Raw genomic sequence first — 24594 nt, 5'->3', positions numbered from 1 at the left:
AGCAGTCAGAGCCCCACATCTCTGTATGGGATGGGAGGAGCTTGCAGACAGCTGGATAAGCAGGGATGGAAAAAATAACAAAGTAGTTCCTTGGACATTACATTCTCAAATTGCCTGAAGCTAAACACCTGGTGGTAGGCACACCTTCTCAGTCCGGAGGGGATGATAAAACTGTTTGTGCCCTCTTAGCCATTCCTCAAGGAATTACTGCTGTGATCTAGTAAGAGATTCAACTAGGTAATCTATTTCAGAAGAGAATGACCAAGGTTCAGACAGCAGAGAGTTTCAGCTCCCCTTGAAAGCCCAAATTATAGAGGTCTGTGTTGGCACAAGTTGTCTGCCCTGCTCTGGGTTCATCATGCCACTCTGCCCCTAACTTACTGCTCCAGGACTTGGTAGCACAGAACTCCCCAACCTGCCTGCACCAACTCTCAGAGCATCAGCACTCCTACTCCATAATATTCCTACTGACAGACAGCATGTGGAATAAAAATTTTCAGTTGCCTAAAAGTTGAATGTAGGAGTCCAGAGTGTTCTCCTGGCTTCCCTGGGTGTTTCTAGACTCCCCTGGCAGGGGAGTCAGAGATCCTGACATGATGCCCAGGAGTCCTGGAGGCTGGACTTGGGTCCCTGAAGAAATTTGCCAACATTGCAGGAAGCATTACAAGTCACAAAAATAAGTAGAGTATAAATTAGACTGTTAGAAGATAGAAAAGTGGATTTTTAGAAATGTTTATATTAGGGAGTTCGAAGCTAAGATGGAGGATTTTCGGTGTGGTATGCCTCTTCCTTCTTCTTCTTCATGCCATCCATGTTGGAGTGCCACCTTGCCATCCTTTGATTGGACGGGGACAAAGTTGTACAGTGTAATAAAATTGTAGTGGATTGGAAAATAATAGATACATAGTTTAGAGTATAAAAGATAAGCCCAGCCCAGAGTCGAGGCTTTTCTGCCATGGACGACAAGCTGGACAGACTGCTGTCAGCTAGAGAAAAATTCCTTAGATAAGAAACAATAAACAACCATGGAAAACTTCAGAAAACAGCCTCCTGCATTTTTCCTTGGTGCTGGGGCTGGGAGAAACACAGACTCTAAATCACCTACATGTCCTGCTGTGGGGATCTCAGAATCAGGAGACCCAGACAGACAGTGACATTTGGCATCCCTCTGGGTGGGCCGTAGCCTACAAAGGTGGGTACGGACTCTTGGACCCTGAAAACCCAGCTCAAGAAGATGCACACCGCTGGAGGAGACCCCACAGACAGTGACATTGCAAAATAGAGCTTAACAACTAATTAGCAATTTAGATAAAAGATTGTAAAAGTGTGCACACAGGATGATAAACATAGCTAGAACCAGTGGATAAACAGATAATGGAGAACATCTTGTCTTTTGTGGCAAAGCTGTGCAACAAGAAATAACAGCACATGCCCTAAGAGAAGTTCAAGGCAAGGTCATCACAATATTGGGGACTCTCAGTGAATATGACGACCTTTAGATGACACTTCAGGACCATAAGAGGACTTCCAGTAAGAGACAGAGGAATGTAAATTAATTTTGGGAAAAGTGATGTTCATGTATTATCTAGGAAATATGTTATAATGAATATGTTTAATGATGGTGGAATAAACACCTGTTGTAAAATTTTGCAACACACATTCAAGTAGAGGAAAAATCCCCTGGATGTATCAAGCACTGTAATAAAAAACACCTGCTTTCTAGTATTTCCAATTGTGTTAAAAATTTTGTTCTCAAGATGATCTCAGATTCACTACCTTAGGTGGCAGGACTAGCCAGAGTACAGCTCATGGCAGTTACAAACTGCTGTTCCCAAAGTATTGCAAAACAGCAGGGTTGGATCCTTGGCCAGCAAATCCTTTGCCTGGGAGCACAAGGGCAGATTGAGGTGAAATGCTGTACACTGGGCTGCTACATCCAGGAAGAATGAAGGTCAAGGACCTTGGGAGAGAAGAGATAAATGAAAGACTGTATTGAGAAGTCAGCAGTCAGAGAAAGAGCATCCAAACCTACTGGCAGTATACCCATAGAAATCCCTTATAACTGTGGTTAAACCTTCAGCCTGGCTAGAAATCAGAGAAAGCCTCTTAGGTGCCCAAAGCTCATGTGTCCCTGAGCAGTTATTCTGAAAGGACTGTTTCACCTCTTCAAAAAAGTTTAACCTTCACTCTTGATTTTCATCTCCTATTGTATGAGACCAGCCTGTCCTCTGCCACCCCAGTGATGTTGCAGAGATTAATGTATGCCTAAATAGGATTTTGAAAACTGTTTTAAAAGTCCCCAGAGTTTGTCATTATTCCCCAAAAATCACAGAATCACAGAATAACCAGGTTGGAAGAGACCTCCAAGATCATCAAGTCCAATCCATGCCCTAACCCCACAATTAAACCATGGCACAGACTGCCACATCCAGTCTTTTTTTAGATACATCCAGGGATGGTGACTCCACCACCTCCCCAGACAAAGCATTCCAATACTTTATTATTATTTCTGTGAAAAACTTTTTCCTAATATCCAACCTATATTTCCCTTGACACAGCTTGAGACCAGCTTGAGCATGTCCTCTGGTTCTGCCAGTTGCAGCCTGGTGAAAGAGACCAACCCCCACCTGACTACAAACACCTTTCAGGGAGTTGTAGAGTGATAAGATCACCCGAGTCTCCTTTCCTCCAGGCTAAACAACCCTAGCTCCTTCAGTTGTTCCTCATAGGACTTGTGTTCTAAGCCCCTCACCAGCCTTGTTGCCCTCCTCTGAACACGCTCAAGCATCTCAATGTCCTTCCTAAACTTCCTAAAAAAATGCTTCAGAGAGAAGCTTGTGCTCAAAATGCAGTGGTCAAAAGCAGGGCCAGGGCCACAGATGTCCAACCTTATTTGCCAGCAGCACTCCCAGGCAGAAGGCAATCCCAGCAGGAACACATCACAGAAACACCTGGCATACAAGTCACTGTCTTCAAGCTAGTGCATTCTCGTAAGGATTCCCATCCACTTCAATAATGGATGCAAGAGCAGCACTGCTCCAGCACTCAGTAACAACCACCAGTGCTGTTCTCACTCCACTTCAAAAGTCACAACACCAAGATGAACATCATGGCAGTAAGCAAGAGAGCTGGATCCCCAGAAAACCTCAGGAACATTGTGTTTCCCCTTCCAAGCAGGCAGAAACAGTCATTACTCTCCAGTTCAGAACAGAGGCACCAAGAAGACCCAGGAGGAGAGAGACAGAAAGAGTTACGCAAGCATAAGGAGAGACAACAAAGAATTGACACCCACACACAAGCCCTCAGGTAGTTTCTTGTCACTGAGTCCATCCCCAGTGCTATTCACACTACTTTTCCATCCCCTGTCATATGTTAATAATTTTTGCTGATGGCCCTTCCGCTAATTCATGACTGCCAGTGCGGTCAAGTCAGAGCTCAAAAACTGTGGAGCCACAGGAAGGTTGCCTGGCTCTGAGGAAACATGCAAGAGCACTCCAGAGGACAAAGCAGACAGCACAGAAATTCATGCTGCAGAAACAATTCAGATTTTTTCAAAACTTTGCTTTACAAATTGCATACAATCAGCAGCATGGAAAATGTGAACCAACCATTTCATGCAGCAGTTGGGCACAAGAATCCTGTCTGCTTGATTTGCTCTCTGTTAAGTGGCCCTCCCAGCTTTTATAGCACAAGCTAAGTCATCTATACTGAAATATGGTGGCTCCAGAAATCCTGATTTTCTCGACAAATCCAATTCCAGACAGGCCACTAAAATTTTAAGTAATATATTCACTCACAAGTGAATATATTAAGTTGCTCTTTTTTTTCAATTTGGAAGCGTTTGTCAAACACCAACAAGCATACGCACCTATTCATCCTGTTTGTAGGAAGGGTCCACATAAAAACCAATTTTAAGACTGTTTTCTATGGACTGCCTGCAGTCAACAGAGATGAGCTCTTCCAGAGGACAGTTTGGAGCCAGAACTCTGTTTGCAAAATGGTCCTCTGTAGAACACTCTCTCACATGCCATTGGGTAGGGGTAGTCTCCCCAGCCTAAAATTATCCTTCAGAAATGATTCCTCCTCTCCTCATACTGACTTCTTCACACATACCAGAACTCACAATTTTTCCAGAGCCAGCAGGGCGTGACACCAACCACCAAGGCATGGATATGGGGATTGATTCATCACAGCAGAGCCATTAGAAGGAAATGCATTAGTCTTAATGGCAAGAACTGCACATTGACATGGTCTCTTCCCAAGAAAGTTCTTAAATCCTGTGGGAGCCATATGTCTGGAACAGCAAAACCAATACAAGCAGACACTGTTCTGTGACGGAGAATTCAGCAATTGCTTGACCAGACACAATTTACTATAGAAAACACTGCCTTGCTATTTTGCCTGTCTCTTATACTGTTTCCAGGCTGCAGTTACCAACACCCTTCAGTCTTACCCTCCTTCCTTTTCTGCTGCCCAGACCAATTAGGTGGAGGCTTCTCAGTCCAGAGAGCCAAATCTCACAGAAATTTGACTAGTACAAAATTCCCACCCTGTTGAGTGCTGTGGTGCTCAGCAACCAGGGCATGGTGAGCAAGATCATCATCCTGCCAAGATCCACCACCCTGGTGCCCCCTCCCTGAGAGAGGATAATTGCTGACTCAATTGCTCCATGCTCAGAAAGGAGGAGCAGAAATGGCTAAAGAGCAGATCAACACCTCTTCTGGGCAGAAGCTTTTTCAGCTCTAGCACCAGACATCACTTTCATCCTCTCTCTAAGACAAAAGCTATTGCCAGTAAGTGAGCACTCAGCTGTCTACTAACCGTTACTTCCACCAGTAGACACAAAGGAAGACTCCCAGATACAGAATATTTTTAGAAAGAGAAGGAAAAAAAAGCATACATCTGATCTACATTCAGCTTTCAGACATCCCTGGAAAATTATCTGCCTCTTTAGCTGGAAAAATTTGGATGGCCTCACAATATTATTCTGATAACATATCTTAATTGTGACATCGAGAAGCTCGTGCTAGCAGTCAGAAGAAAATCTATGTTCTTTCAGTCTCTGGTAGCTCAGAAAAGCCTAAGTGTCACAGGGCTGACCAGCTAGATGTGGTTATTACAACACATTTCTAATACAAAAAAATGAATCATGACCAAGATAATTTCACAAACGCTACTAAATAACAACTTTGACTTGCACTCCCAATCGCTGGAAAATTCTCATATTTCAAATGAAAACAAAATCACTTTTCTCTTCTGAATCAGAGTGAAAAGAAGAACTCAGGATGAAGAAAAGGAATTATAATATCAATCATTCTATATTTTACTTATAAGATGAATATATAAATATATTTGTCGTGTTGGGAGGTGATTTTAAACAAATCAGCATCTTTTCCAGAATATTTCAGTTGGGAAATATTATGTAAAAAAATATCTTTAAAGTAGGAAAACTCCACCACGAACTTTGAAGCTACCCTTCTGCACTATAGAAGACTGGAATTATAAGCAAATGCATATATTGTGGTACTTTCACAAGTATTACCTGAAGCCCAACTTTCTTAGAATGAGCAAAAGGTCACCAATTTAAAAAACAAATGTGTTTTCCCACTGCCTCTCTCTTTGAGCAGACTCTTCACAGCATGACTTTGAAATCTTCCTTATGTTTTAGCACACACCCCCAGCTCAGCCACATCAGGCACCGGCCCTCCAGGCTCACCTGGCTGTCCCCAACACCTTCATCACTCTAGTCAGCTGCTGACATGCACTGTTGTGCCTGCAACCACCCATCATGAAGGTATTTTCACTGGTCTTCATTTATCCTCCTATAATTTGTGGTTCCACACATAATAGAAGCTGCTTTGTCTACCTGTGTAGTAAATTTGTCTCATTGTCTTACAACCTCACTGTGAGAAACTGTTAGGATTGATTCACAATAGGGCCAACACTTCCATCAAGCAAATATCATGCTCAGCACCTGACAAATTGTGACATTGTTTGCAAAGGGACTGAATCAGAAACAAAAAGCTCCCACTGTGTGTTTGGGTAGAGATGGCTGGGAAAGGGTCTACTGTGCAGGGAACAGGAGCTGCTGGCCAGGCACAGCTCAGACACAGCAAAACCCAGGAAAATCCTTTGTTTTCTGGATATGGCCTTCATGATGCAGGCAGGAGTGGGCAGGAGAGCTAACCTGTCAGGGAACTATCTCCTATAGCCTATCTTTGCTCAGCTGGAGGATCCAGAACTCTGACTGGATTGAAATAATCAAATCCTTTTTTTATCACCTTCAGCTCCCAGCACAAACATGGAGCAGGCCCACATTCATATCCTCCAGGAGGCAGTCAGGCTCATCTTTATAATTGGTAAGATGCACAGCTGCAAAGGATAGTAAAATAACATCACTGGTGGCAGAAAGAAAAGGCCATTTGGTACCTTTGCACTTCATATGCAAAATGGGATGATCTCCAAATTTTGCAAAGCAAAAAACTTGAGTAATCTTAGGACAAAGGCCAAACACCAAAAAGAAAGTGAATTTAGCTTCTTTTTCTGCTAAATCAGAAGACGGTATAACCAGTCTGTGATGGAAGCTCTCCTTGCCTCTGTCTGCACTACACCTCTCTCTGAACAGAAAACAGCCCCTACCAATTAGGAAATGAGGAGGAACAAAGCCAGAAGTTTCAAAGCCATAGGCCAGCTCCCTTCTTCCTTTCATCTCTCTTCCCAAATTAGTCATCTTATCTTCTCTTCCCACAAAGGAATAGCATGAACTGTGAAAGGAGAAGAGCCCCCACACTAGGGCTCAGCAGCTGTGACTTCCTGGGCCAGGTACTCATATTAACACCAAACTCAAAGCCTTTCTTCAGAAAGAAGGGAAGTTGGAATTGTAAGCAGCTATTGTATGGGCAGGAAAATGACAGCTTCAACCTATCATCTGCTGATGGCAGAATTACATTCCAATGCCTTCCCTTCTGCACTAAGGAAGTATGGGTAAGGGGAGAAGACTGTACTGAGCAATCCAGTGATTAGGGAAAAAAATACCATATTGCCCAACCAAGGGATTAGATTAGGTTTTCTTTTTAAATTCACTACTATCTGATCTCTCACATTTTCACCGGACATAAGGCAAAAATCGGAAAGAATGCATTCCTTCCTCTTGAATAGGTGACGCTAGAAGATTGAGAAAATTAAATTATTTGTGTGTCGTATTAAACAACTCACCCAGTTGAAGCCAGAGATAGCTCAGCTTTGTGTCCTTCATTAATAAAAAAAAAAAAAAAAAAAAAAAAAAAAAAAAAAAAAAAAAAAATTATCAGAATTTACTCCACTCAATCTCTCTCTCTGTTTTGTTTTGTTGTTTTTTGGGTTTTTTAAACCACACGTGAGGTTTTTCTGAACAGATGTTTTAAGAGCTCCCCTGCTCACACAACACTCCCTCTGGGTTTGTCCTGTCCTGGACAACATTTCTTAGAGTGCTTCTGGCTTGAGACTGCCCAGAGGCTTGGACAAACATGCAAAATGCTTAGCTTATGTTGTTGATATCCATTATATCACCAGGAGTCTGGGGTCTGGACAGCAGCTTGCTGAGCACCTGAAAGCCCAGATTATTCCAAGAGGGAAAGACATGCAGTATCACCTCTGGAAAGAAGAAAAGCTGTGCTTCTGCCAGCCCTCCCTTTGGAGAGTACCAGAGTCTGCCAGGCCAGACTGCCTACAGCCATCCCTGCTGAAGGTTATGGCTTTTTGCCCTCCCAAATGGATTAAAGTTTGATTGGTAAGGGGATTTTTGGAAATAGAGCTGCACTCCAGGCCACTAGACTGAAGGCCATCAGGGTAGCAGTTTCCAAACACCATATGTAAAATCTGTGAGGAGGCATTTTAACTGCTTCATTAGTCTCAATCCAACTCGTAGCTGCCCCAACTTCACAGCCAACATTACTCATCCTTCTCTCTGCTGAAAAAAAAGGAAACAAAATGCTTCCAAGACTGATGCCAAATAACCTGACACTCAGTAATTTTGCTCTGGAACATGGCACATTTATCAAATGATGACATTGTCCATATCACACTTAAGGAAATTAAAAACACTGTTTTGCTGTTTGCTGTCCAGGCTGAATCAAGATTCACAAAGCCAGAAGAGAGTCCAGACAAGCATCACAGTCCTACCGTGTACCTAACCCACTGGGAGCTTACTCCAGCACTATTTGCTATGCATCAGAAAAGTTTATCAGATACCTCAGATTTATCAGATTCCTTCAATACCTGAAAAAGCTGGGAAAAAATAAAAGCTGAAAATCTGGAGAGGGTAACTAGTGCCTCCTCCTTTTTGCCCTAGGTTTGCATTATACTGACGGGAAGAAGTCAAAAACTAGTCTCTATACCAATTACACTTTAAAAGAGCATGTAACCCCTCTGCAACTCAGCCTACCGTTGTAGGGCTTGGAAACTCCCCATATTGCAACTCTAAATGGTTAAAGGAAGCAGCTTACAAGCATCTTGATGGTAAAGAATCAGAGATAAAGAAGTGTACTACAAAGCTCACACTAACCTTGGAGGCATGAAAAAACTGTTTGAGCAGCCTCGATAACTTAAACTAACCTTGTAGAATGTGAAACCCAGTGTTCATGTAATTCTGTGTTCTTTTTCATTGTACCATGCACTGCACAGCCCCAGGTATATAAATAACACAGAGCACCAGGGTCTTGGTAAAGGCAGGGCAACAAAGGAAAATTATGGAATTAAAAGGACAGAAAACAACTAAAAGATATAGAAAGACATAAATTCTCTCATGGTAGACACTGGCCAGGGACAAAACAACCTGCTGCAAAGCCAAATGCAGTGCCCTACAACAGAAGTGACAGTTGCAACTGTTGGCTACCTGTAGAGACAAAAATGAAAAACAAGGAATAGCTTAAGTTCTTTTTACTAATGGAAGGCCACCCACAACCAAATATGTCAGCTGCATCAGTACTATTGATAATTCCTTCTTCAATGTCATTTTAAATCAAGCGAAAACCTGGAGGTGACCGCAGTGCCAGAACACAATCAGCTGGGAAGGCACTAGTACTGGATATCTCTTGAGGCAGTAGCATCAAAGGCACTTTTGTTTCCTATCTACATGATGGTTTTTAAAATGGAAATTCTCTCAGTGTCTTAATTTACAAGTAAACTCAAAACTCACAATGAAACTTTATTCTCATCTTTGACATTTCACTTACTTTCACAGGAGGGTCCATTGCCCTCTAGGGCTCCATCTGAAAACCGTAGACCAGGCTAACATCAGCAATTAGTAATGAAGGACCTGGCCTAGCATGCACCTTCACATGGCATTTCATTTCCTTCAGAGCACCTGCAGGATGCAATGCTCCAGGAGAAATGAACCTCAATGTGTTTTCACAACAAAAGGAGATACTCCTGGGATCACTCACTAATTGGATAAAAGCATCAGAGCTACCCCATTACCATCCCTAGAGGAAACTCATAAGCAACCTAATGAAATAAAGTGATGACAGGAAGGTATTTTCTCATGATCTTTTAATGCTAAAGGGTTTTAAAGCTATTTTGCTTCCTCATCCTCTCCTGTGGTGCCCAGAAACCCCATGCCACCTCTCAGAGAATCACAGGCAGTCCCCTCTCCTGCATATTACACAACATCAGGGAGTAGTTTCAGAGCACAGAGGGATTCTAGGGTGTTCAACTCATCATCTTTGATGAATGTGTGCAATTGAATTTTAATCCCTGGCCCACTTGGAAAATGCTCCCCAGTGGGTCAAGCTTCCTGGTGAGTCATACAGTTTAGAAGAAATGTAATCTGACTACTAAGGACTCTGCTGTTTGGTTTTATGACAGGCAAAATTCATGGATATTTGAAAGAAATTAGAAATATTAAAACAAGCTTTACAATTTTGAAATACTTTGAAGTTGATGAAAATACAAATATTGAAGCAAGTTCTACAGAAGAATTATTCTTTTAATAATTATCGATTAAGCACAATAATTTTTTTCGCCTTCTCTAAAAAGCATCAGCTCACACCCCCAAAAGCTTCTGTATCATATAGCCTTAATATGTACGTATTTTAGATGTACATATTAAACACAAACTCCTTAGTAACAGCGAGGGAGGAATGGATAATTTTAAATCTGAAAAGGATATGAGAAAGCAAGATAAAATATTCTACCCACGCCTCTGACACCTTCCTCCAAGTCCAATTACACATCTCCCTTCTCTCTGACTGCATGGCCATTTGTCTACAGCAATGGGGAGTAGTATTAGATAGTAATAGGGCCGGTGAGCTGGAAAACTTTGTAGGTAGAATTTAATGCTATTACGCCTCAAAAAAAAATTAAAAAAAATTGGATGAACAAAATTATGAAATAGCACTTTCCCATTAGGAACTCTAAGTTTTGAATCTAGCTAAACAGCTAGATTTTAAACAGCTGTTAAATGGGAAGGCAGTGCCATTCAGAGCTGCATTGGAATGGAAATCCAAAACTGAAAGGTTCAGGACCTCATTCCCAAGGTTTTTTTAGCGCAAGAGTTTCAAACCACCAAACTTCCTCAAAAATGCAGTATAGACAGGTATTGGGAAATATCAGGCTCAGTCCCAGAGCAGGAAGTCAGCCCTGCACCAGCTTTTTTTTTGCCATGAACACAGTAGCTAGTGATCATTAATTCTTCAGAACCACCTAACAAATCTTTCCCTTTCCCCTCAGCCTCCTCCCCAACTTTATGCTGAGCCATTTCTAAAATTTCTAAATTAACTGAAGGTGTTGAGACATTCAGAAGAAGCAGTTAGTGCCCTGTGGCAGCCTCAGGCTACAGAAGACCTTTAAAAATGAACCCCCACAATGGCTCAGTGAAGTAAGTCAGAAGCAAAACATAGAAACAAAGAATGCTTTCGTTTGAAAAGAGGTCATCTTGATCCGACACCCTTCCATAGGCTGAGACAATTTCCACCAGACCAGGCTGCTCAGAGCCCCTTCCAATCTGGCCTTGGACATTTCCAGGGATGGGATACGCACAGCTTCTCTGGGCAACTATGGAGGGGCTTGACAGCTGGTCTGTAAGCAAAAGTGAGTTAGTAGAAGAAACAACAATTTTTGTAGCCAGACTATGTGTGTAAGTAACATGCCTTACTAACTTTTACCAAATATATTAACGCTAATTGCTTTGCACCAATGAATATAGTAAGTTATTGTGATGTAGTCAATGACTTAAGATCACACTTTGTTAAGAGTATATAGACTGGAGAACACACTTAATAAAAGGATGCCATTGTTATTCTGTTCAAGTGTGTGTGTGTATGTCACGTCCAACTTGACAGTGACAGGCAACCTGTTCCAGTGCCTCACCACCCTCCCCACAGGGAACAATTTCTTCCTAATACCTAATCTAAACTCATCCTTTTTTCAGCTTAAAGCCATTATCCCTTGTCCTGTCACTACATGTCTTTGTAAAAAGTTCCTCTCCAGCTTTCCTTAGGCCCCCTTTAGGTATATTTGGGTATATTATACTCTAAGCAAGCTCAAATTATTATACACATGCACAGGTGTCCTCTGTCTCTCCCCCAACTTTCAGGTTTTCTTTGAAAGTTGCATTTTTGATTCTTTTTTTCTTTCAATCTCTTTTTGGCCTGGATGACAGATCTTGCTCTAACTGCTAGAGTTGAATATCTCTTCCTATTTTGTCCCACAGACTCCATCTACAGTCTAAAATAGGTCTCTTTATGTTCCTTTCCCTCTGTTTCTCAAAGGGTATCTAGAAATACTCAGGCCCTGCGCTGCTTGTGTTATGTGTTGTCACAAATTACAGCTCTACAGGTGGAAAAAAGCTGAGACAACATCCAATGGGCAAGAATTAGACATTTAGTTTGAGGTAAAGCTCTGACCAGCACAATATGTTTTTTTGGAGTTAAAAAAACAAACAGCTTCTTCTTTGACCTTACACAGTCTCCTGCTTCATTTGTGGATCTCTTCTGCAAACTAAGATGGGGGACTGTGGTCTTTTGTAAAAAAAATTTCTGGTGAAATCTAAGGAAGAAAAGCCTCTTTTCTTTCCTAACCACAGTCATTCCAAGCCCTGTGATTTCCTGAGATATTGATTCAAGCACCGACTGCACAGTCTGTGCTAATATGTGGCACACAGCAGACAACACATTAGACAAGGTGGTGCTGGTGTGAGGACTGTGCACATCTTTATCTTCATGGACAAAATCCTCCCTGAATTCCTTTATAGGCAAAACACAAAAGACAAGTTTCCAGATTAAAAAAAAAATAAAAAAAATGAGCTGGCTGAGAGACAGTCAACTTCCCTGTTGGCAGCATGAAGTGAGCTGCACATGCATCAGTAACAGCCTCACCAGGAGCTCAACATCCTAAGAGAAAGGGTAATGAGAGAATCCAGGGACTCACACAACATGGGACCAAGGGAAGCAACTGCACCCAGCATATCCACACCAAGAGATACAGGAAAACAGAAGGGAAAAGCATAGCACAGACAGAAATGAGAAGTGAAAACAGAGAGATGTGAGGGCTTTTAAAGAGAGAGAAATGTACCTGAAAACTTGGGACACAGCTCTTGGCGCTGCCCTTTCCATCAGACCTATGGCCTTCACCGTGAGCAAGCACATTATAGTTTTGCATGCATAAATACGTATTACCTCAGAGGAAAGGACAGAAAAAGGCTGAAAACTCACACACCATACATTTGAATTAGCAACATAATGGCATCCCTTCATCTTTGTCCCTGGATATTTATACAGAGCATGCACCAAGGCCCACAAGCACACAGCACACTGTAGTAAGCACTCCTCAGCCCACGGAGGGCCCAGCAATTTTTTGGTGAAAGCATAGATTATTTTCCCACGTGATTACGTCTTTTACAACTCAGAGCAAAGTCCTTCATACCCATGTCCCATTATAAACCTCCTTCACCCAAGGGACATAACTTTTAGCCACACACAGCCAAATACCCAACACTAATCCACATGGAAGCCCCTATAATCTCCCTACACCCACATGAGCTTCTCTAGACGTAATCTTAACACTTTATTTTTTTTCAAATACACCCTGTCCCACATGGCTTTTCTTTGCTAAGGGCAACAAATCATAGAAGTCAAAAACTACAAGAAGTAGGAGAAAAAAATGTCCTCAAACCAACACTGGGACATGTGGGTGAACATGTCAAGTATAGTTGAGTTCATGCATTACTTCCCCTTACAAAGAGCTTTAAAAAAAACAAAACAAGAACTTTGTAAAGCAAGGCAAAAAAAGAGCTCCAAATTTCTACATCTATTTTATTCCAAGGCAAAGTTTTTCACTGACAGTTCTGTAACTAGAAGTGGATACAAAGATATGAGGCTGCCATTCCTGACTATTTTACTATTATTATTATTCTCTCCCCCATTCCTCTTTTCTTTAATATTTGTGAAATCCTTTGTCTGACTGTCATGTGTGTATCTCATGCCCAGCCTCTGCTGTATGTACCATAAAGCAACAGAAAGAGCACAGAAGAATTGTTAACTATTCACATCACCATCCCAAAACTTCAGCCAAATTACCAAATTTAAATAAAAAACTAAAACCAAACAAAACCAAAAAACCCAAACAAACAAAAAATAACCAAGTAAACAAATCTATCAAAAGTCATGTGATGCTTCAAGATTATTTCATCAGCTGCATGGCTGACCCAGGAGAGAAGAACTGACTACCTGCTCATTTATTGCAAAGGACTACAGAGAAAAAAATTGGTTTTCCACTTCATCAAAGTTATGTGGCACCTGATTCAGCACTTTTTACACAACGAAGTTTTCCACCTGCAGGGCAATCTGAGTGTACATGTCCATGTCTGTGCTACACAGCAGCTTCATTATGTGCTCACAGAGACTCACCCTTTCAGATCACTGATGCACTTATCTCCTTCTGACTATGTACATAATTCCATTGCATCTCATGTGTAATTTTAGCCAGTTACCACTCACAACACCTCTTTTGTGAGGTGCTGCTAAGCCCAGACCCAGAAGGGAGAAGGTCAGACACACTCTAAATTCAAAGGCAGTCCCTTTACTTTGTGCTACATAGAGACATTGATGGCTAGACTGGCAGCCACATCTCAACGTCAGGAGGGAATCTTAAATGTCAACTTTATTTTCCCATGGTAGGATTCTTTTTTCTGACTATCCTAGCATTTCTGCGTTTTGCTGTAGCACAGAGTTTCCACCTCAAAGCTTTATAAATCAAATAGTTTCATGAAGTCCTCTTCATGTACCAAAAATATCCAATGATCTGCTTTAGGAAGAAATGACAAAACGGTGATGAAAGTCTTGGTTGACAAAATAGATTGAGTTACTATTACACAAGTGGGTGGTAACAAGACTGCACAGTACTTACCCACAACTCCTAACAAAGACAGTTGCATGCAGATTCTCTGAGATTAGGCCAGAGAGTGAGAATTATTTCCTTGATATTTAGCAGAAGATAAAAACCCATCCATCATTTTCATGCATTTCATCATTTATAGCATTAAACTGCATTACGGCTCAAGGAAAATTAGGCAAAATACAACAACACAATCAAAAGATCTAAGACTTGTGTTAGGTGTTCTCATTTATACAAATGTCATTCAGCTTTAATTATTTATAATACTTCACAGCAAAGTAATAAATGCTGTCGCATTTCATAAAACAATTAAGTCTTAGTAATAGGAGACACCTCTATTATCCTGCCTATATTTAATATTTACTAAGAAGTGTTGTGTGTTTTATGACCATTATCATGCCTGAAAACAAAAGAACCAAAGAAATGAGGATGTTTCCTATGTTTACGTTTCTATTTTGGTCCCCATCTGTAGTCTCAGGTACTTAAATGTTCATCAACACTGACAAAGCTTGTGTAATAAGGATTTCCCAGAATTTCTTTGCCATAACTTTTTCCCCTTTAAACACAGTGACAAAACCAACTCTATTTATATTTCCTGTTACTTATTGCCACAGTAGACAAGCAGTTCTTACTGATGGTGCAGGGGGACAGGCCAGCTCGATTCTCGGCTTTGCTCACAGAGGAAGGGTTGGGAAAGCACACAAGGCACATCCCAAACAGATTCATTTGTCAAGCGGGTGTGAAACTTCAGCCAAGGAAACTCAAACCACGTACTTGAATGGTGACAAGTCACAGTGATTCGTTCCACCTAGGAGTGGAACTGGGTGGCCATGGGGATTCAATAGCTAAGGAAAGCAATGCACCCTCTCCCATTACCAAAAGAGCAATGCAGGAAGTCCTGCTGGAGCCGCTGCCAATTAGCGGCACAGGACTCCGAGATGGTTCATCACAGCCCCACATTTGGAAATTCCTGACTCAAGTAGGAGCAAAAGTTCTAAAGACTGCCACCCACTGCCTCAGTCAGGATTTCTCAACTTGGTCAAAATGAACTTGATTTTCTCTAGGAAAACTATTCTCTAGTGACAAGTGTTTGTCAAACACCACCTGAGCTCTCACAAAATGGACATGAAAAATTACAACTTGATTTTTATTTCCAATGCCACTAATCAAAATTCCCTGAATTTCTAAAAAATAATTAATTAAGAAATTAAAAACCATTTGCTCTATTGATTGTTTCAGTTAGGTTGCTCTTTAAGTTGTGTTGTTTGTTTTGATTTTTAGGGATGATCTTTTGTTTGGTTGGGCTTTTTATTCATTTATTTATTACTCTTTCTCTAAGCTTAAATAATTAAATTACAAGATTGCATTCCAGATTAGATTTTGGAGGCACAAATACTTTCAGGAAACTACCAGATAATGCTTTATTTCCCAGGTTTCCTCTTACCTTAGCTTTTTATTGTGGAAATATTCTTATTGAGCACCCATCTTTGGTATAATCTGAATTTCTCTTTTTTTTTTTTTTTTTTTTTTTACTTCAGGAAAGCAACTTTAACCTCTACTTAATCTAAAAGACACCACGAGGTTCCTCACAAACTTTGAAATGACAAAATAATAAAAATTCAAGGGGAAAAAATTACCTCACAGCTTTCTGTTCCAGTATCATGTAAATATTCTGCTGGCTCTAGAAATGTATGGGGTAAATGCTACTCTGAGAACCAAACTGTAGAAAGCATTTCTCTCTGGCAGATGTACGTATTTAATTCACTTTTCATTTGCCAATCTTTTCACAGCAGGGCGGGAAGCTGAACTTTTGGTTCTATCCGTTTATATATAAAAATAAGTTTTTCATTGTGTGACCCAATGCTTCAGATTTCCAGCTGAAGAGCCAAAACATCGTTAGGATATTTAACTCTATATTTGCAGGGTAAAAAAGTATTAGGGCTAAGAAGTGCTGCTTAGCTGTTGGCATCCTGAAGTTAGCATCCAACCATTGGGTCGGCCGACCTCGTTTAAGAACGTGAGACTGAAAAGGGAGATTTCTCCGGCTGTCACTCACTCTGCACGGCAACAGGCGCTGCAGAGACCGCCTCAGCAAGGGTCTGAAGCTTCTGTTTGCAGCATCTGCCCCCTCGTTCTGACCCGGAGGCAGCACCCTGGTTCCGGTCCATGTGGGCAGGGCCCGTGCTCCGGGGGGCAAGGAGGATCAGCTCGGGGGCCGCGTGTTAGCAAGCGCCTGGGCACGGGGACAGCCGCACTCCAGAGCCATTAGCTCCCGCCCAAGCACGGGAAAGTGACACATCCCCACAGTGCGAGCGTCCCTTATTAGAGCACAGTGCCAGGGAGAGACAGCACAGCGAGCACAGATCTGCTCTGAACCGAACTCCTGGTGTGGACAGCGAGCTCTGGGGAATGCCAGGTGCAAGGCAGATACGGCTGGGAACATGGCAAGGTCATAGGAATTTTCAAATTCCCCACGAGGCATACCTGCGTGACTTAAAGCAAGTTTTTCCTCCTGCTGGTTTGACTGAGGGACAATGCCTGCATTCGTATTTGCTACAGAAAATCGTGACATATTTAATACAGCAGTTTATTCACTTCAAGCTACGGCCCATATTGGTACAAAACATTGATTTCTGAACATGCTACTCATAGTTTTGGTACAATTCTAGAGAAATGAATAATTTATTTGCACGCAACAACAATGTCAAGTAATTAGAGATGTATTACGTTGAGGATATTTGCTGTTTAACAACAAATTAAAAAAGAAAGGAGGGCGTAAGACAATACTTTCAGCCCAGTCTCAGGTGCAGCAGAAGCTGATGTAACAGCATCCTGACCTCCCATTTCACTCCTTCAACTGCCACCAGTAGATTTTTTTTTTTAGCGTGCATTTTAATGTACCTTTATTATTTTAAGCAAGTTCTATCTTTTGGGTTTTTTTTTCCTGAATGTATAAATACAGCTCTAAGGGTGTGTATGGTAATGTAATGCACCTCTCCTTAGAGAGCCCTAAATGAACTGTTTCAAAAGCCTTGAATAATTTCTCTTGTGCCTAACTTCTATAGTGGGCTAAGACAGTCCGAGTGCCAATGTAAACAGGTTTTCCTGGACCTAATCCAGGCATTTACATTTGCAAATGTGTTTTAGCACCATCATTTACTAAGGGAAATGGTAGAAATTTAAAGAGCCTGGGATTGCAGGGTGTGGAGAACTCAGTGGAGGTCCTCTGTGCAAGTTTTTACTCTTCTACTCATTCAGGTTGTTCTCATTACAGATAAATGATATTTCATATTATTTCAGCAGCTCACCTCAGACTCTGCCTTTACCTACAACTGATTTACCCCTAAATGGCACAAGTTAAGACAACCGCCAGGGTAAAGATGCAAAAGTACCAAGAACCGACTGATGTTATATTTGTTTCAGAGGTGACCAGTAAGTTTTCGTTTTCACATCACTCACCTTGCTGAGTCTAGGATGAATCATCCCAAACTTCACACTCACCACTGGGACCATCAGCCCTGACAGGGAATGTCTCTCTGCACACATCAGGTATTATATAAAACTTCAGCTATGAAGAGTGTTTAATTACATCATTTTAAGCCCTGCCACATGCAGAGCTTAGACTCAGACCAGATCCTAAGTTATCCCAGCTGTAAATTGATAGCACATTAAGCATCTCCATGGCTGGGAACAGTCTTCAGCTAATTTACCTGAGGCTAGAGACACCGTTTTCTTGCAGGGACAAGTAACAGCTCTGTTTTCTGTCCTCCCAGCTGAGAGGGCTTTTCCCTAAGCACACTAGAACACTAGTTTCTGATGGTCTGCTGCCTCCACAGGGGCACTGTAACAAAAACTTTTTGGCATGGACCTTCCAGACAGCAATCCGTTTCGGTAGATGCTGGCAATTAGCAGCTCCTAGGTGGTAACAGAGGAACAGACAACCTCAGCCAACGGCCCCGTCGTGCAGATGTATTTACAGAAGGAGCAAACCTATTTATTTGACATCAGACATTAGAGGTAAGTGCACAGCCATAAAAACGGAAGACTCTGATTATGAAAGTAAAGTCCTGCTCCAGCCATAGCAGGGCATGTGGCACCCGGCTGGTGGCCCTCAGCCCGCAGCCACGCCTGAGGTGCGAGGCAAAGCAGCCCCCTCCCTTATCAGCCGCTGGGGCTTATGCAACACGGGTGGGAACAGGCAGGGAGAGGACACTGCACTCCGGGAGAATTCCCACAGAGAAACCCCTCCCGGGAGCAGTGGTGCCGCCAGAAAGATATTTCCGACCCCCGTTGGAGGCGCCGGGATCACGGGCGGTTGTGCTTCTACTGAAAAGGGTAAGCTCTGCTCCTCAGGCAGCCAGGCCAGACCCCGACTCTGTCTCGGAGTAACTCTAAAGTTCACCCACATTACTCGTCACGCTCCTCATCTCCCCTGGCGCTGCCGCGCCGGAGGAGCGCCCTAACTATGACGGCAGCAGCGGGGCTGAGAGCAGCTCGCTCGCTGGCTTAAGGGAATGCAGATCTGGGAGATCTCTTTCAGGCTTCGTGATGAAGAAGAAGCCTCCCAGACTCCAGAGCGCTGCCCTCACGCCGCTACCCGGCCACGCCACCTCCAGACCCGCCTGCGGCCTCCCCACCCACCGAGAGGCTCCCTCCCGCCCGCCCGGCACCCACCTGTAGGACACCTGCTTCCTGAAGGTGAGGCTCCGCAACTTCTCCTCCAGCGACTCGTCCGCCGCGGACAGCCCCTGCTCCTCCGGGATCCCGGCGGGGCCCGCCGTCTCCCCGCCACCCTCAGCCCCCCGGCAGCCGCCGCCCGCAGCCCCTGTCTCCTCCCCGCCGGCCGCGGCGGGGGGGTTCATTGCAGCGGGGCAGCGAGGCCGAGAAGGAGGAGCAGGGGGCAGGGGAGAGCCGGCCGGCGGCTGCAGGCACTGGGGGGCGGTGGTAGCTGGGGGACCGCAGTTCCCGGGGCCACGGGGCGCGCTGCGAGCCGCGGCGACTGCAAATGGCAGCGCGACCGCGCAGCATCCATCAGCGGCCGCACTGCAGCGGGGCATTGTGGGAAACTCCTGGCCGGCCACGCCCCGCCGCCCGCCGGCCAATTGTCGTGCCGCGCCCCCGCCGCGCCTCCGCGGCCACACCCGTCCGCGCCCCGCCCCGCCCCGCCCTGCGTCAGTCTGCAAATACCCTCCAGAGCGAGCTCAGGTGCCCCAGGGTATTCAGTGGTGCCCTCGTCTTCTTACACCTGCGCTTGGTCGTCTGTTGCTTCCAATTTGTTCCCTCGGTGATCTCAATTTGGTGCACTCAGAATCAAAGCACCCAGCGGCAGAGACATCTTCTGACAAGCATCACTGTGCCCCTTCAAAAAGTTAATTGTACTCCCACCTGGTTCCCTGCTTCTTCTTTTTCTTCATTAGGGGACACTAAGGAAAACTTCAGAGGGAAGTGTCAGCATGTTTCAGCATAAGAGCTGGCAGTGACAGTAAGATTAAAAAGTACAGAAAAGGTTGAGGTCTGTGGCTATGATTTCACAAACCTCCATGGTCCACAAATGATTTCCCTAAGCAGCCTTGCCTACCTCTGTGTGAACCCTGTGCCAATCAGGTTTACAACAGTCAACAGATTCCTTACACCTGATCCTTGCTCCTTCCCAATCCCACTCTAGATTCAGCTTCTCCACGAGAAGCACATATTGTGTACACATCTTTCACCTCAGCTTCACCACTGACAGGCCCTCCAAGCCAGCCAATCTTCCTGCCCTTTGTTGGCAGTAGCCACCAGGACCTTGCTGGGTGATGAAAAATGGGTCTTTTCACAACAGCATGAGTATTGAAAAGTTGAACCAACTTTCAAAGGAATGTTCTACCCCATGCATAACCAATGCATACATTCCTTGCATGCACAGGTGCTTTGCTCAAATATATGTCTTCTCCCCCAAACCTCAGAATACTTTTAATTACTAGTGAAGCACGTAAAGCATAATTAAGCAATGTAGAACCTTGCTTATTAGTAGCAAAACTAAGGTTCTTATGCAGGACTGTAAAAGGAAGGTCTGGATCCTCCTCTGAGCTTTGTGCACAGAGATCTACAAATATTCATGGAGCTCCACTGCAACATTTGGTGCCTTTTCCATTGAGAGCTGGGACCTCAGCTGGAAAGACTCTGGTTGAAATTCCAGGGAAATCAGCAGTGAATGTTGCTTGTAAAAGTATTCAATTTAAGATAATGTGACAAATATTTTTTGCTGAACCAAACTAAACCATTTTGGGGTGGACCTGTCAAAGAGCAGTTAAGAGCCAGCCCAAAAGCCAGCTTCCAGGATGGGGAGTGGCACCACAAGTCCCTGTCTTATCAGTGCTATTTTTGAGGTTTTGTCATTGGTGAAGACCGCGTGGCCCATTGCTATATGAAGATGCCAATAACATGTGCTAAAAAACCTGTAAGTGCAAATTAATTTTGCACTCAGAGAGCAAAATATTGTGCATCATCTTGCAACTTTATTCTCTCAGCCTTTAGTCCACATGAGAACAGCTCTGTGGCCTGTGCCCCAGCTAATGGCTCCACCTCCCCTAGAGCATCTGCAGCAAAGCCCAAGAACTAAGCAGGATTTCCTACCCCCCTCCAGTGAACATTCATGCCATTGAGCCACCTCCTCCTTCAGCATAAGCCCTCCTGTAGTTCCTGCTTGTCAATAACCCTTTTATCCACATGACCAAATTTACACTCTTCTCTGGGATTACCTATTTTTTCTCTGCTGCAATTTGCATGACTCATTTGCAACATGAAGAGCTAAACTGACTTCCTTTGCCTTTCTTCTGAATATAAGCAATTATGAGAGAGTCTGAGGCTGGTGAAGGAATGCCCTGCTTACACAACTACATCTGTGGTGCAGCTGTCAGTCCCTCTGTCCCTGTACAGCAAGGCAGTGACGGCAGAAACTTTGTAGGAGTATTGCGTTTGCTCCAAGGTATGGCTGCAGATATACCACTGGGCCAGGAGGGAAAGGATGAGTGCAAAAATAAATTTTTAGCAGGTTTTGCCACTATCTGGGATTATGATGCTAACAAAAATCCAAACTCCTAGGTCTGGGTTCTTGTCTCGTAAGTGCTGTCAGATTAAATGGAGCACCTCATATCTATCGCCCCCGATTGTCTGGGAGAGCTGAGAAGGTTCAGCAGGTGGGCAGCTCTTTTTCCTGGGTGGAAACTCACCATATTGCATGCCAAGAATAGCAAGATGGATGGTGGGAATGGTGGAGGAAATGCAGCAAAAAGAGACATCTCAGCCTTTTGGAGGGAAGGTTTATTCCATTACTCACACACCTGTTAAATCTCATTTTGAACACTCCAGCGTGCACAGACTCTGTGCACTGTGGTAAGTTTTATTCCAAGTGGGAGGGACTGAATTATTTTTTTCTAATAGAAAAGAGATGGATATATGAAAAAGGGGATTGGGGAAGAAAAGGATGAGGCAACCATGTTCAGTGTGCTAGGCTAGCCAGTGAGAAGTCAGTCTACTTTAAATGCTCCATATTCCTTAAGATCATACAAAATTCATCCCCAGGTTAGCCCCCAACATTAAACTTTCAGGGAAAACATAAAAAACATTAAAATATATTTATATACATAGGGGTGTGCATGTATTTGCACCTCCTCCTTTAAACCTTAAAAAGATTTAAATCTTTTCTAAAATGTGACATAAGTGGCCAGTTTCTCTTTCCAGATCCAATGTTGATAGATTGGATCCACCCACAAAAACATTCCTTTCTCGTCAATATTTGAAGGTCTAGTAGAGCACTGCTCATCCACTGGGAAACTGGGCGGTGTTGAGGCTCAGCGAGGAGGGACCCACCTCAGCTGAGCAGATCAAACACAGGTTTTTACCAAACATGTTTTAAAAAGAGGAGGCTGACCAGTACCTAAGCATGTCTTTAGACAGAGAAAATGGGACAACCCAACAGTCATGAACTTATTCTTTCTTATCTTCCCTCAGTTGTACCACAATAAAGATAGGGGCCAGAACGTGTAATTTCCTCCTTACTAGAGATATATAAAATATTAATTTTATAGCAACATATGGAACTCATGCAAATACATTGTAAGATTAATTCAATAGCGAAAACTTAAAGAAGTCATTCCTACAGACCATTTGAAGCCCACAAAGAGGCAAAACCAAGGAAAGGAGAAATCAGATCACTTTTTTTTTTTTTTTTTTGAGGCACAAACTGGAGCATTATTATTCATTGGAAAGGAAATATGCTATCTCATTTCAATCACCTTGCTTTGCTTAATCTCTGTGTGATTTACAGAGAGGAGGATACTACCACTGGCTTTGCAGACCAAGAATCTGAAGCATGGAATAAACAGGGCAAGCCAAATTCACCAGCATGCCAGAAGCATGAGGCCCATGTTTCTAAATGAATCCTAAAGCAAACAAATTAGGAAAGGAACAATGGAATCAATCTTCCATTAAATACCTTCAAGGGGGGTGAACTCTGTGCTGTTGTAAAATAAGTACAAAAAATAGCTAACAGCACAAGGAGAACACTTTCTACCCTAACATGCCATGAGAGGCATCATGATCTGCATTTGGACATCCTTCATCCTGCCCTGCCACAGGAATCAGCCTGGAAAAGGAGTATCAAAATCCAGCCTTGAATTCAAACAGTAAGATGCTTTTCCAAGAACAGCATGTCCTGGAGGCTGATAGGTGGGGAGGCTGGCAGCTCATCACACAGCATTTTCCCATCATGCAGGGGTTTATTTTTTAATCACAAACTCCCTGCAGCATCACCTGCTGTGTAATGCTTTAAGGGCCATACAGAGATCCGAGGAGATTCTTAACCCATGTCTAATCACCAGCCTGTGTTTTGTTTGCTTGGAAGAACTGAGCTCAGCTAAAACTAAGCTGAGGGTAACTTTCCCAGTCACAGTCTAATGATTTTTTTCTAAAAATGCTATATATGGCTTGATGCTGCAAACAAGTGCCCTGGATCAATAGTCCTGGCGAGTGAAATTGCCTCTTTGGAAAGCAAGAGGCATACAGGGTAGATCCTTGGAGAAGAGCTTTTTTTTCTTTCTTCACTGCCAATTTCTTTTGCTACTTTAACCTCTTTTGCCTAAAATCAAGGCATTTCTGAAAATCTGTGTCAGCCACAAATTTAGTGCAGGCCATGGTGTTCCAATTCCCATGGTAGGCTGCCTTCTCCAAACTCCAAAGCAGCCTTCTTTAAGAGGCCTTGGAAAGGAGGCACCAAAGCCATCTGTCTCGCTCCCATTTTCAATTAAACTGGAACTATTGCTTCCATGGCTAGTATTTCCTGTGGAAGATAAATTCATGGTTGCTGTTGTAGGAATGCATAGTACTCATACATGAGGCCTCCCTCCTAGTAGGAAACTGGCATAAACCAAATTACTGTACCATTTGTGATGCCAGCTCTGCACAGAGTAATTTTCACATTTGCACTAGGTCATCCATTGTAAAGTTCCCTGGATGACCAGCAAAGCCACAGAGTCCTCAAACTGAAAGCAATCAGGCATTTTCTTGTCCATTTCTACTCAAAGCAGCAGACGTCAGCTCTGTGCCCTGGTGGGATGCTGGGTTTGGGCTGCAGGGCATAATGTTGGGTGCTTATGCTGGCAAGAACTTCTGAATTGCTGGAGAAAGCTTCCAAATGATCTCAGGGGTGAGGCAGGCTAAGGAAAGGAACTGAGGCCAGCAGAAGACCCAATCTCCAAAAGCCAAAGCAGAAAGTGCTCTTTTAAGAATTCACTCCACTTAAAACAAGCCCAGTACAAAGCCACAGCAAGGAAAGGCCTTACCTTCCAGAAGGCTGTCACACAATGAGCCCCAGTGAGCCCTGGCAGACTGGTGTCACTGGGCTGAAGCATTGCTCCCTCCAGCATCAGCCTGCCTGGATCCCACTTGTACAGAGAATTTACTGTAAATGAGGTTGTAGCACAGTGCTACACTGAGTGCCATTATCACTGTTAAATGCCATTGGACTTTACCTGATTTCCACCCATTTCTGAGATATAATTCTCTGCTAACCTCATAAAGGGAAGGGGCAGGCAGAGTCAGTAAAACCCCACATGCTTCCTTTTCTATCACTGAATTATCAGGCTTCTGCCATGTTGAAGGTGGACATATGACACACACTGGCACACCTGGGAAAGTTGAGGGTTGAGATTTTTTCCGATCATCAGGAAATCAAACAAGTAGTAA

The 24594-nt window shown here is 43.3% G+C and overlaps 1 protein-coding gene across 1 annotated transcript in view; it reads right to left on the bottom strand.

Annotated features, from left to right (window-relative positions):
- DGKI (diacylglycerol kinase iota) overlaps nucleotides 1-19232 on the bottom strand; it is a 216248-nt gene extending 197016 nt beyond the window's left edge. Inside the window, exon 1 of the mRNA XM_056482414.1 lies at nucleotides 19045-19232. Coding sequence (XP_056338389.1) covers nucleotides 19045-19232 — 188 coding nt within the window. The remainder of the gene's footprint in view (nucleotides 1-19044) is intronic.
- Between the last annotated feature and the right edge of the window lie 5362 nt (nucleotides 19233-24594).

The sequence above is a fragment of the Oenanthe melanoleuca genome, chromosome 1A (assembly GCF_029582105.1).
Source record: "Oenanthe melanoleuca isolate GR-GAL-2019-014 chromosome 1A, OMel1.0, whole genome shotgun sequence".
In the NCBI taxonomy this organism is placed as follows: domain Eukaryota; kingdom Metazoa; phylum Chordata; class Aves; order Passeriformes; family Muscicapidae; genus Oenanthe; species Oenanthe melanoleuca.
The sequence above is the reverse complement of the archived record's forward strand: the minus strand, read 5'-3'. Positions and strand labels throughout refer to the sequence as shown.